This window comes from Tricharina praecox, assembly GCF_024521635.1.
Source record: "Tricharina praecox strain CBS 144465 chromosome Unknown BZA05scaffold_26, whole genome shotgun sequence".
Taxonomy (NCBI): domain Eukaryota; kingdom Fungi; phylum Ascomycota; class Pezizomycetes; order Pezizales; family Pyronemataceae; genus Tricharina; species Tricharina praecox.
In genome coordinates, this window is record NW_026250428.1 from 122621 (window position 1) to 136366 (window position 13746).

At 51.5% G+C, this 13746-nt stretch overlaps 2 protein-coding genes across 2 annotated transcripts; both read left to right on the forward strand.

Annotated features, from left to right (window-relative positions):
* Positions 1 to 4997: 4997 nt before the first annotated feature.
* On the forward strand, positions 4998 to 5528 carry BZA05DRAFT_447802 (uncharacterized protein; the record flags this gene model as incomplete). Its single annotated transcript, XM_051487192.1, has 1 exon — positions 4998 to 5528. The coding sequence occupies one exon, from the start codon at positions 4998 to 5000 to the stop codon at positions 5526 to 5528; it is 531 nt and encodes a 176-aa protein (XP_051336438.1).
* Positions 5529 to 10441: 4913 nt separating this feature from the next.
* Positions 10442 to 13103, forward strand: BZA05DRAFT_421304 (uncharacterized protein; the record flags this gene model as incomplete). Its single annotated transcript, XM_051485699.1, has 8 exons — positions 10442 to 10489; positions 10770 to 10906; positions 11107 to 11121; positions 11160 to 11199; positions 11982 to 12367; positions 12412 to 12447; positions 12865 to 12994; positions 13068 to 13103. 8 exons carry the CDS (start codon positions 10442 to 10444, stop codon positions 13101 to 13103), a joined length of 828 nt encoding a protein of 275 aa, XP_051336439.1.
* Between the last annotated feature and the right edge of the window lie 643 nt (positions 13104 to 13746).

Consider the following 13746-nt stretch of genomic DNA (forward strand, 5'->3'; position numbering starts at 1 on the left):
TTGGGGTTGGTGGTTGTGTTGTTTGGAAGTTGTTTGGTACTCACACTGCCGGAAAGAATAATCCCCTTATTACATCTGTGGCTACGATTGGCTCAACCATAGTGATTGCTCATCCTCAGCCACAGATCTAATCTCAGATAAGCAGGGGATTGTTCTTTGCGGCCGTGTGAGTAATTGGTGGCTGTTGTATGTAAGGTTGACTGGAAACGTATAAGGATGCGGCAGTGCGTGCGTCACGGTTCAACATGGTACCGGCCCCGAGTCACTCAGTTAAGAATCTAGTTTGACGAAGTCAAATTGTGGTTCAATAGTATGTACCAGTGGTGGGCGAAACGTTACGATGAATCACCGCCCCACCGCCTATGCCGGTGTTAACGAAAGTCAGTCAGTCACGAGCGAGTTGTATTTGTGCGTGCGCAAAGGCGTTCGGAAACGGCCGCAAGAAATCACCTCATTCAAAGCTTCGACCTTCAACCGATGAAACTACCAAGTACATTCATGATTCATCCGTTCTCCACAGCGCCTTCTTCAACATCCCCGGACACCCTACATATCCGAGTTCCCGCCTTCCACCGGGTTCTTCCTCTCGAAGTAAGCATAGATATCGCACTGCATTCGCTCTAATGTCCCGATGATATCGCGCTCTCCAACACTGCCGGTTGGAAACCCATCTTCACGCAAGTGCTCGACCAGTGAAGCTTGCCATTGCATCCTAGTTTGTTGTTTCCCTTCTGTAGAAATTCGAATGAAATTCTTATTTGCCAAATTAACAGGTCATGCTTGGACAGTTGTTGGCATGGCGCTTTCAAAACTGGCGAACTATTGCGTATGGCAAGCAACTCGTAGATGCCCGGAGGGTCCGCAAGATCCTCTAGGGCTGATACTTCCGACTGGCGATCGAAGGTGGGTCGTGGAAGGCTCATGGTTGATGTGTTGTGTTGCGATATGGGGTGATAAGGAAGTATGAAGAGGGAAATGGGCGGCGGCGGGGATATGCATATATAGTGGTCGGGTGCGGATCCACCCAAACTTGGGGGTCGGCCGAGGGATCACTCATGTCGCGCCCACAACTGTTGAAACCTGAAATACCAAGCCCGTGGGCTTCAGGAGTGACAATGAGACAACCACCTCCCTGCAGGCTGAAAGGAGTCCATGAAACCATTGTTCGACGTACTGAATCCAATCTGTCCGTCCTGAGCCTCGGACTGGACTGGATTTCATCTTGACAGTCCGTCCGGGAGTGGCATTTGAACGGGCTACTCCAAAACATTTCGAGGGTAGGACGGACTGCAGTTAAATACCAAGTGAAAAATTACGCCAAAGTAAGGCTCGTCGACAGAGGAAAAATTGCTGGAATGTCATGTGATAGGGCCGGATTAGCACACAAAGGGGTGTTTCTTCGATCCCAAGTGCAACCAGCAAGTTCACATCGGACCATGTCGGACACTGCACGCAAAGGCCGGCGGAAACGGCCGCAAGAATCACGAGCTGATTGAAAGAATCAAAGCTATGACCTCCGATTCATGAAACGAACAAGTGAAGGTATCACATGATCATACTGTAGTACAGCTGCCGCTCGCCCGCCATCCACCGTCCTCATCTAATCCGACTCCTCCTCCATACCCGACTCATCCTCTATATCCTGCCTGATTGCTCGCAGTATCATGAGGAACTCTTTCTCGCCGTCACTGCTGGTCTCAAACCCAAGATCAATGACATGCTCCATCAGTGTAATCAGAAAGCTCGCTACAATTTCGAGCCCCTCGCCCTCCGGCCCCCCCTCTGTATAAATACGGAAAAAGTCCTTCAAGGCCACCTTGAGCAGGTATTCGCCAGATACCTCGTCGCACAGCGATATTCCACGCGGCGAACTGTGGCGTACGGCGAGATACTCGTAGATGCCGGGAAGGTGCTCGAGATCCTCTATTGCCGGATGCGGCAGAGGACTGGAGGTTGGTTGTGCACTGCTCATCATCGGTGTGTTTTGTTGCGATTGATCAGGTGTTATAGGGAAAGGGGTAACAAGTGGGATATGAGCTTGAGGAATGCGCGGCGGCGGAGAGTCGTAGATATAGTATTGTGGCCGCGTGCGGATCATTTTGAATGCGGGAGTCTTTTGAGTTTGAGATGGGACCATGACACAATCATCTCCGTGCAGGTTGAAGGGAATGTTTTCGCGCATATCCAGAGTCTTCCGCCGTGATCGGCGTGGCCACATATCAAAGGTACTTACCTACCTTGTAGACTATTTCGCGTGACAGGAGGCCGAGTCGGCCCGGTCACCGGTGATATCTGTATGCCCTCGTAAGGGCAAGTTTACCTGAGGTATCCTTTGAAGCCAGACAGGACACTCATTGCTTTATGTGTTACCGCTGATTTCAGAAAGAGTTTCCAAACTTTGATACCGAACTGGGAACGTCGCGAAGCATTAAAGTGGTGCTTCCACGTTCTCACCACCGGCAGTCCTACTCCTGGGCTGGGCCCGCCACCTGTTTGGAAACACCTCAGTTTTTTTGACAGCCACGATAACGACTTGAGTGACCACCATCTTGGGCTCCATTTCATCATGCCACGCCTCGAAAGATAAATACATCTTCACTCCAGGTAACTATGAACATCGCGCAGATATTCCATTTCACATGCGCACACGCTTCTCCCCACTGTGACCGAGCCAGGCGACAATGCCGCGACATCAGTTTGCAGCAGGTGATCTGATCTGATCTTGTTTTGAAACAATGATAATACCGCAGTAGAGGGTACTAGCCAGCTAGTAATTCGCTTTGGTTGCTGTTGTCAGCCAAAGCCACCTCCTTGCCGCCGTTTAAGTAAAATAGTCCCATAACCACCAGCGCTCGCGCTCTAGTACCAGCAAACCGGTTTCGGCCCGACCACAAAAACCGTTCTTGGCTCTGGCACCTCCTCAATGTCCAGAATCTGAAAGCAGGCCAACTCGACCTCTCTGTAGACGAGCCTGTCGATTTCCGTGCCGGTATCGAACGCGTCATCCTGCATATCCTTCCTCACCTCTATTAGAGCAATATCAATCCCTCACTGGCTCGATCACCCGCCGTAGGATCGGCAGTACTACCGACAGCGGCAGTGCCTCTCACATCGCCCGCGCCACCGGACTCTGCTGCCGGAACCACATGCAGGATTGGAAACTAAACCGCTCGCTCCCGCGGATGAATCCAAGTGTAGCTTTGACGTGCTGTCAGGCGAGATCACGACGGGGACCGTCAGATATTGGCTGCCCATTTGCATTCGTGCGTTTGTTGAGTTGTAGGTTGCGGATTGGTTGATTTATAAACTTATTGATTCACAGATGTAGATCTTATGTAGAGAGAACGGATAATTTCGGCCTCGAGTAGTCTGTGATGTGTAGATTTTTATGCACTGTTCATGAGGCAACCATGTCGAGCCAAACGCGCCTTCAACAAGCGCAAAGACGAAATCACCTGCCATCTAGCCGATCTGGCAACTGCCATCCCTGCGTTCCACGAAAGAGATGTTGACCTAGCCGCGAGCTTCACAGGCGCTCACTACGACCACGTCATGTTAGCGTACGGCGACTTCGTTTTGGTATTTATTTTATGCGGCCAAAGAGGAGACGAGTGATACTTTGTGTTTCCATGTAAATCCTACGCCCACGACCTACCGATCCGACGGCTATGAAACACACACAATCTCGTCTTGGCTACACATGCGTACTGCTTGAGCCCAAAGCTTACGGGAGAGACAGAAAACATCAGTTTATTGTCGCATACGGCCTTTACTAAATGACCTTTGGTTTTAGTACTGAAGGATGAGTCTCGTCATGCCAGCTAGCACCCTTCAGGGTCCTCAAAATTGCTGGAGTGGCGGTTGGTTGGACTTTAGCGTCATTCCAGTAGTACAAAAAATGGAACCACTCAAAAGCTCATAACCAGCGTTGACTCTGAGGGACCGGCTGGGCGACTGGTTGGGAGATAGTTGGATGGAATCATCATTCTGGACGTCCGCCCTTACAGACAACATTCCACACGCGTCAACAATAGTTACCCTCAATACACGAAGAAATCACCAGCTCTGCCAGGCATCATATACCTACTGCGACTAGAAATTACACCCCCGATACAATTATTTGCTCAGAATCAGGTGCGAAAATGCGCAGATTCATCAGGTTGTTGTAATCTATCACGAATGACAGATAAATCTTCTGCGAAAGGGTCTGTATCATCGTTTCGGTCAATATTAAGTTGATAATTTGTAATCCTCATACATTTGTGTTGATCGTTTGAGTCCCGTATTTTTTCCGTGATACGTGGGGCATGATTTCGGAGGGGCATGGTGTCGGAGGTTTGATAGTATCCGAAGTTCAAAAGCTTCTCAAGTTACCATAGCAACGAGTGTTCGAGCACTTCATTCCTGACCTATCCCTATAACGGCCCAGGAGGTTAGCGGCCACCTGGTTGAAAACACTTGTTATGTCAGCCAATTACACTGCTTTTGCACCACACTTCCGTCCCCGTTTAGGCACGCTAAAGTCCAACCAATTGCCCTGCCGCGAATTTTTAGGGCCTTTAATGCAAATTGTCAGAGTTTGTGCGTGCGGAATGTGTCGATGCCGACCACAGCAATGATAGGCGTCCGGAATGTGGTTATGACAGTTGCAGAAATGCTGGCAGACCACAGTAATGCTGGCAGACGATCGGCGCGCATCGTCATCGGTATACTATACCATGACCTATGGGACGGACTCGGGATTCTGTAGATATAGAGGGATTCTGTAGATGTAGAGGGCTTCCAGTCCGGAGAGTTGTGCAGTAATTGAACATGACAAGCATTGAGATTATCTTCTATTTTGACACGAATGACACAACCGATAACGCTCACGTACATTCTGCTCCCATTATAAACCTCCCATCCACAACCCATCCATCATCCACCATCCAATCCTTCCCTCCTTCTCGAAGATTACACATCACCAAAGACAATATTTACACACCACAACAATCAATATGCAGATCAATTTGTGTATCCTCCCGATCCTCTCCACCATCGCCGCGGTGGTTTCGGCTGCTCCCTCCGGCATCCTTGCACGCTCCGGTAGCGTCGCGGCCACGTCCAACAACAAGGCCAACGAGTCCACCGCCGAATACCACATGATCGAGATCCCGGGAATCGATGACGCCATTGCGAACCCGGAGCACAGACACGAGAACGGGTTACCACACTACACGGTGGTTTGCAAGACCTCCTGGGCGTCTCCCACCTTCGACGAGATCGACAACGTCGTCTTGAAGGTCTCCAAGAAGGCGAGGGATGATTGTGGCCAGTACAATCATGGGGGGAGCAAGTGCACACGCTTGCAATGGTACAAGGGCGGTGCTCTCTCGCTGTGTGGCAAGGCGGGATGGACAATCCCTTGCCCCTCGGTTGCGTGGGCAGGCCAGGAGATTAAGAATAGGTGCGGAAACGACGATATGCAGAGGGCTGGTGGCCATTTGGCCTTTGCGGCTTCTGGTTACATGAGGACTGTGATTCATTAGATTTATTCTGAACGCTGAGGGTGAATGGCTGGTGGAGGGAGATTCGGAGGCCAATTGATTCTTCCGCTACATTCCTACCTTTCTATCTCGATGTGACCTGGTGCATACCGTCTGACTGTAGTATTCATTAGATTTATCCTGAACGCTGAGGGTGAATGGCTGGTGGAGGGAGATTCGGAGGCCAATTGATTCTTCCGCTACATTCCTACCTTTCTATCTCGATGTGACCTGGTGCATGCTGTCTGACTGTAGTGTTGCTCCCCCCGTGCTTCGTCACGTTTGCGAAACGAGATTTTATGCCTCCTCGCTCTGATAGTTCTCGTAGCTAAAGTGAATCCAGAGAATGCCATTGCAATATTGTTAGCCGTGAAGAATTATAGGGAACGATGACCTCAGCTGGATTATTCCGCGCTCCTCTGGAGGTATGTAGACTCGGTAGACGAAAGCGCTCAATATATGCCACCTTGAATTGGGTATTATCGTGGTGATATGCGAGATGTGCTGTAACCTACCTAGAGTGAGTACTTTGTAAGAAGAATCGACCCGGTACAGTACGGCGGGATGATCACTGGCGCGGGAGGCTCGAGCTGGTAGAGCGACAGGTCATCTGAGGGGTGGTAGTGGTGGCTTCTTCGCGCGGGTAGCCGGGGAGATCGTGCTCGAGCTATTGCGCTGTGGCGCGTGTCCCCTCCCCTGCACGGAGCTGCGCCATCAGGCGCAGATATGCTTTGAGGAGCGGAGGCTTCTCGGGGATATAGGGGGACCTTGTGAATCTGCTGATCGATTCGCGTCTAGCGACCTCCGCGTCGATGGTAAACGAGCTGCACAGTAACTTGGCTGAGTCGCTGCCGGTGCTGTGGAAGTGGGTGGGTTGGGGCATTGTCGAGATGGGAGGCAGTGGCCACTGTGCGGGGATCTAGTCGGTGGTTGGAGTACTTGCGGTGCTGGAAGGGGTGGGGATCGGGGGGACGTAGATGCGTGGGCAAGTGGGCAAGTGGCAGGGCCACGATGGAGCGTCTTTAATGTTTTGGTTTTCCAGAAGACAGGCTCCCGTTTCACCCCTTGGAATTTGAGCTCGGTAGAGGGGAGGGCCAATTGCTGGTAGCGGAACATGGATGTCATCACCCACCTTACCACGAGCAATGTTAGTGGAAGTTAATCCACTCGAGCGAAATAGCCTATACTTAGATCACCTCTGTCCAGGCAGCTTGAAGGTTGGGAAAGTCGACTATTGCGATTCTACCGGAGTGAGGGCCGGCGAAACGATTTACGTACCGATAGTACGGGTTTTGATGGTAAACTTGGTCACTCCTTCCAACAATGAGTGGTGGTTTAACTGTGAACATAGAACGATTGAGAAGAATGAAAAATGTGGGGCTCCTGGCCGAGCTTCAAGAGTAGCTACACCATGGAATTGAGACCCATGTTGTTAGCGGGAAGTGGTGATAGTTTGCGGGTGAAGAATGGCAGACTGGTTCAATGAGACCAGAGAGAGGGGGAAGAGGAGAAGAGGAGAAGAGGAGAAGAGATGAGGAGAGCGGGGCGAGGGGGGGGGTTTATAGTCAAAGATTTCTGCAAGTCGACACTTCCCGACTATGGGTTTGCGCGGGAGCTGCGGGTCGACAGGTTGGAAGTTTTGGTGGGTGTCATGGTCCTGGAGACTAAGCTCGCTCAAGTATGGGTTGCTTGGTCACAGAAGGAAGCTATGTGGACACGAAGTGTACGGTAGAAAAAAGTGTCGAGTAGGAACAGGTGATATGATGTGACTATTCCACCACCAGCCGGTATCGAATTCCTCCTCCCATAGCTTCTCAACATTCACCGTATTTCATATGCTCCAAGCGGCCGCCTCTTTCCAGCCCTCGTGTAAACGAGTCTCGAAGCCACAGACTACATCCGAACTCATCACGCCAGATCAAACAGATACAACGCGTAATCTTTCTTCCGCCTAACCCGCCGATACAGCCTTCTATGAGTCTGACTTCCGGTCGCAAACCCCGTTTCCTTCATCCGACGTTTTAAAAAACACAGCGGTATGTACCCGGCATCGATCCTTTGCGGTACGTCGAGTTTCACCATGTACCGGTGCAGCAACCGACGCAGTACGGAGTAGGGAACCATGTCGCATACGGCTCGTGTGGCCCGAGAGACGTTGCGCAGCGATAGGTACTCGTTGATGCTCGAAAGCTCTTCGATGATATTCAGAAGTACCCCCGGCGGGAGGTGGTAGGAGGTGGAGGGAGTGTCGGGTTGCATCGTCGAGGAGGGGGAGGGATCACCGGGTTCCATTGCCGAGGAGAAAGATGGATCGCAGGGTTGCATCGTCGAGGAGGGGGGCGGGGGGTCGGGGGTGTGTTGATCGTTCGTTGAGGGGTACAGTTGTGGAGCGTGCGAGGATGCAGGTAGCTCGGGCGTCGGCTGTCCCTCGGTGCCGTTTCTCGGAACTAGCGCAGAGTCCCTCGGTGGTATTCTGTGTGTCACTCTGAAACCTAGAGACTGCGAAGACCATAGATTCCCCAGGATGCCCGCTCAGAGAGTGATCAAAAGAAGCAGGGGCTCTACATTTCCACAGCGGAGAAAATGCGCTTGGTCTCCAACTAGAAAACGGAGTACCTGACGTGGACAACGCTCATGTGTCATGATGAGCTATGAGAGCTTTGTGGTAGGTCATATGCGTATACCGGTGGTGGGCTGCGGACTGCGGGAATTTCGGATGGTGAAGGACTCTGCCTGCCTGCCTGCCGCAGTCCGTCCGCGGTTTTTCCTTGGGACAGACGGGATAGACGCTCGGGATGTCTGGTAGGATTGAACCTGTCAAACTTTGGTCGCCCGGAGATCTTAGTTAAGGTTTAGTGGTGGAAGAATCTCGACGGCGGCCAGGCAAACTCTGATGAGCGGGCTCGGCGAAGTCTGATCAGCGGCCAACTTTGTTCGGCGGCCAAACTTACATGGCCTCTCAGTCTTAAATAGGGGTCTTCGCCGTGAACGAAGGGTTCTTCTTCTGTATCGAATACAATATCATCATCTGTCTACCTATATATTTCAACAGTAATAATTAACACCGCGAAAGAGGCCTTGAAATCCAACAATCAACTCATCAGTCACAATATTCCAGGCCGGAATCGCGGACAGCGGTTCACACGTATCACGCGCCGAAGATCTGAAGCCAGTGCTGCGCATCCAGTGCTTCACTTAGACCTGTCACCCGTAGGCTCTGTCGATTGAAAGTTTTCGCAATTTGCAATTATTCCGATGAGTGGTCGCTACTCGACGCCCATAGTCCAGACAAACAGTGTGAATCTTCCAGGTCCCACCGTTCCACAATCCAGCCGAACTTCAGTCTTCGCAAAAGCTTCCCCGTGTTCCGCCTAGACCACCTTCTACTCGTCACATCTACTACTTTTGAACTGAGCTCTTGCACCTGTCAATATCGCCTTGTCGGGACTGTGTTTAATCTTTGATGAAGTTACAGCCTGTTGTCCGCCTACCGCGCGCACACGCTACCCACCTCACGATTACAGAAGAAAAACATGACCACACTCCTCATTGCACCATTCCCGGACACAGTACCCTTCCGGAAACTCCTGTTCGGCCTCCTCCTCTGTTGTTAAGGTTTTCTTCCCCATCTTCGCCGTCCTTCGGTATTCTAACACTGCTTCCCAACAGCGCTCGTCTGCGAACCGGTCTTCCATGCTCCATTTCCTCTTCTCCCGTCAGTGTTCTACATAGACCAGACCGGTCGGCCAACCAGACGGGTCAGGCGGGATATAACCTGACCGACCAGGCCTAATACTTTTCTGGTCGCGATATATCCCGACCCGACTAGACCTAAAATGTTTTGGTCGGAATATGTACCGACCCGACCAGACCTAAAATATTTTAGTCGGGATATATCCCGACCAGACCCGACCATGCCCAAATTTGGTCGGGACTGGTCTATGTAGAACACTGTCTCCCTTCCAGTTTCTTTCATGATCCTGGTCTACATCGCCTTTTTTGGGGTCCTCCACTGGTCGCTGGTATGAAGAGGTGATCGCGAGCCTGTTTGCAGGGGTTGCACCGCCATCACCGGTGGTCCTCTTGCTTCTTGCTTCTTGACTCGGTTGATGTACAGCCTACTGACGTGTTGTCGGGTTTCTTCATGGATTGAAGGGGAGGCTTGAAACCCTTATGGGTAATACTATCCCAGGCCCGTCCTGTTCCTCCTGCCACCTCTTCGCGCCGATTCGTCTCTTCTGTTTGGCTAGTGATGCCGGAATGGCGAACTTGCGTTTCCCATACATACATGTGGTTGTACCGCATCCACTCGACACTGGTTTGTTCGCGGCCTGTTTGACCCATCGTTCCGCTTTTTGGCCCCCTTCGATGCTCAAGTGTGCCCAGCACCAACAGTCACCTTTGGTTTTAGTACCTTTTTTTTTTTTGCCGGAAGAAGCCGAGTGATACGCAGTGTATCCTGATAAATTACCACGCGTCTCAACATTGACACCATTCTAAATCCTATCAAACACACAGAATCTCGTCTCAGAGACACATGTGCACTTTGGGTCATTAATTAAGGGAAACCGCTCATGCAATACATCCTGAGTGAATGAGTCACCGAGTGATTATAGCAACAAGACGTAAATTTGTCAAAGCTTCATGTCGCTACTATTCGGATAGTAATAAGAGTACGTATCCGCCTCGGCCTCCCCCACCCTCCCACCATCTTCCCCCCCCTCCATCGCACCATCCTCCACCTGCTCCTCATATCCCCCCCACCCACCACCCAACCAGCCATCCACTAATTCATAAACAATCGCCTCCTCCACCCGCCCCCCCTCCACCACCTCAGGCCTCAACCCGTTGCACACCTTCTCGTCCAGATCATAAAGAACCACACGCCTCCAGTGATTCCGGAAGTCATACGCCCCATGCGTGATCCTCGCGCCGACTACATACTTCCCCAGCGGCTCGGCCTCGTACGTGGTGTCGTTCCTGGCAGAAATGGAGTTAGTATTGTAGGGTACGGCCTACCTACATAGAGGGAGTGTTTTGTTGGACCCTGTACAGTACGCCGAGATCGTCACCGGCCCGGGTGACTCGAGCTGGTAGAGCGACAGGTCGTCTGAGGGGGTGGTGGTGGTGGTGTCCGCTTTGCCAGGACAGCCCGGTAGGTCGCTCCATTTGGCGTTCTCGAGCCAGTGCAACGTGGCGCGTGCCCCCTCCCCTACGCGGAGCTGCGCCATCAAGCGCAGATAGGCTTTCAGCGCCCACGGCTTCTGCGGTGTCGAGGATTGTGCGGGGCTGCTGATAGATGCGGGCCAAGCGACGTCCAACTCCACGGTCAGCGAGGTGGAAACCAATATCGCTGAGTCGCTACTGGTGCTTCGAAAGTGGTGAGGTGGAACATTAGCGAGATGGAGGGGAGTGGTTGTGGATAAATCGCCGGGCTGGAAGCGGTGAGGGTGGGTGCATGGCAGCTTCACGGTGTCGTCCTTTTGATGTTTGAACCTTCGAGAAGACCGGCTCCCGTGTGACTGCTGGGCTGGGTGGAGGGGAGGGCCGATTGCTGCTAGCGGAACACGGAAGTCGCCAGGCCACCCTCCCAGGTGTAAGTTTAGTGAGGATTAAACCACTAGAGCGAGATAGCCTAAAGATCACCTCCGTTGTGGAGCGTTACATCATGTTAGTAAGCGGTGGACTAGTGGTGGGGGGACGAGGCACGAGGAGCAGGACGGACGACTCTCTTGTTGACCTTTTCTGTACTGAGACCAAGATCATCATCAGCAATCAATCGTTCACCCATCATCAACCCCATCGTCACGATTCATCAAACCGGCCGCTCATGGTGCTCTGACTCGGAGTGAATTAAAACAGCAGAGGACAGTTTACAGTGCCGTGTCAACAGAGGAAGAGCAGAGAAAGAGGGAGGAGAGAAATCCAACTCCAACAACAACAACAACAACAACAACAACAACAATAACAACAACAACAACAACAAGAAACCGGTTCGGTAGGAGGCAGGTGAAATTGGAGTCACCGGCCTTCGAAACGATCACTAGGGAACAGTTCAGGAGGCTGGAACCAAGAGCAGTGTGCAATCCATACGTTCAGGGCTTCGCTGAATTTTACACACTAGGACTGCTAAGCGTACGGTCACGCATACCAAACAACGGTCACCCTGAACTTTACCTCGACGAGAAGCATATCACAGCTGTCGAGACAGAAGTGGCAAGTAGCTTTGTCCCCAACGAGAGAACCACTATTTCAAACCCATCGCAATACAGAAATCAGCTTACGCTGTCGGACAATTCTAGCGGATCAGAAGAGGAAGAAGGGAATTACTGCGAATTACAGCTGGAAGAAGGAATCTTTCATATTACTTTCCAATCTCAATCTCCTCCATCCCCTCCATCGGTGATTCCTTCATCTGAATTAGGAAATTCGCTGACTCCCTCCCTACATATACAGTCTTCTGCCACCACCGATCATACCGAGCACCATCGTCGTCCAACTGGGAATACCATCAGGATCAAGGTTTTCAAAGGCATTAGGGACGGGTCAGAGGTTCCAGAGGAATTCCTAGACGACATTGAGTTCACCACCGAGCAACTGGAGAGCACCGCACCTACCGACAAGACTCGACTGAGATTCTTCCGCCAGTACCTGGACCTGGAGGAGTACGCTTCCAATAGGTGGAACCTGGATGTTCCTCAGGCCGACAAGAAGGATTGTCAGAAGGTTGTCGCAGCCTTTAAGGGCAAGTTTGGAAATGGGCAACAAGCGGGCCAGAAAACGGGTGAACTACAGAATGGGATAGCCAGCCTTGCCCAGGGTGAATCGGAATCCATAGCGGCGTATGTGCACCGTGCAAAATTGATCAACAAAAAAAACACCCCAGAGTTCAGCAACCTTTTAGCGATGCGTTTTGTTCGAGGTATGCAGGATGATTTCCATAAAGACAGAGTGGAACTCTCGCGGGGGGAGGAGAAATATACAGCTACATTTACGCAAGTATTGTCCAAGTAATGGGGTCATACAGGCGACTAGGACAGGCGGACCCATTCAGTGACAGTAAATCTGCGGGAGGGATATCTGCCACTCCAGACTATCTGGTCCCAGCGAGGGGGATGGCCCCAGCTGCGGCAGCTCAGTTGGAACCCAAACAACCTGAGACGAACAGGACAGACGAAGCTCTGGCCAAAATGATATCACTGCTTGAGAAACTTGATAATGCGCAGGATTTTAAGAAGCCGGCCCACACTACTCCCGGTGGGGACCGTCCGGCGTCACAGGGAAAGCGAAGGATGGGCTATCCATTTGACATAAGTGGTATTCAATGCTGGTTATGTAGCAATTTCGGCCGTTTCCCAGACAAATGCACAGTGGAAACAATCCTGCCGGTCGAAGAACAACGAGACCTGAAAAGGAAGATTCTGACAGAACTGGCCAAAGCAAAACAACAAGCGAAAATTGAGGAAGCAGTTAGTCAAGCAACTATGAGCCTGTTGCGTCCGACTGAGGAAAACATGACTACTGTGGATCCAAACTTGAAAGGCTACCAGTTTCAACGCGCTGCTGGTGTACAAGTAGTGAGACGCCCAGATATCATGAATGCAGCATCTGCATGTGCTATTCTAGCGAGGATACCAGCTGTTAGGGGAGTGGTGGAAAATGCGTTGATGGCAGAGAAACGGAAAACTGGAGACGTACCGGACACGCCCGCCCAGCGAAGCTACAACGTCCAGGGCACAGCGATTGAAACACTGCTTTGCTATGAAGATACAGCGAGCCCGGTGGCATCCACAGAAAACTCCCCTCTTTTACATGATCGATCTCGGGAGAAAGAGGCAGTTCATTATTCGCCACCGACAGTGGAAGATGCTGCAGAGGGATTATCTGCAGATACAGGAATCCCGTTGATACCTAAGATGACGGACACACTGGGTGATATTTTCACTGACACACAATCCCCACTGGAACGGGAAGATTTGGGGGAAACACCGAATGGCCCATCAGCGTCCCAACCACAACACAGACTCGCCAAGCGCGAGGAATACAAGAGGCCAGAACCGATCCTAATGCTGAGAGGTGATAAACAATACAATTTGGAAGAAGTAATCAACTCGATTCAACCAAATACAACACTTGCACAGCTGTTAGATGCGTCCTCGGCGCTGCGGCAACAATTATTCAGCCTACTGCGTACAATCATACCTCGAACAAGGAAGCGTCG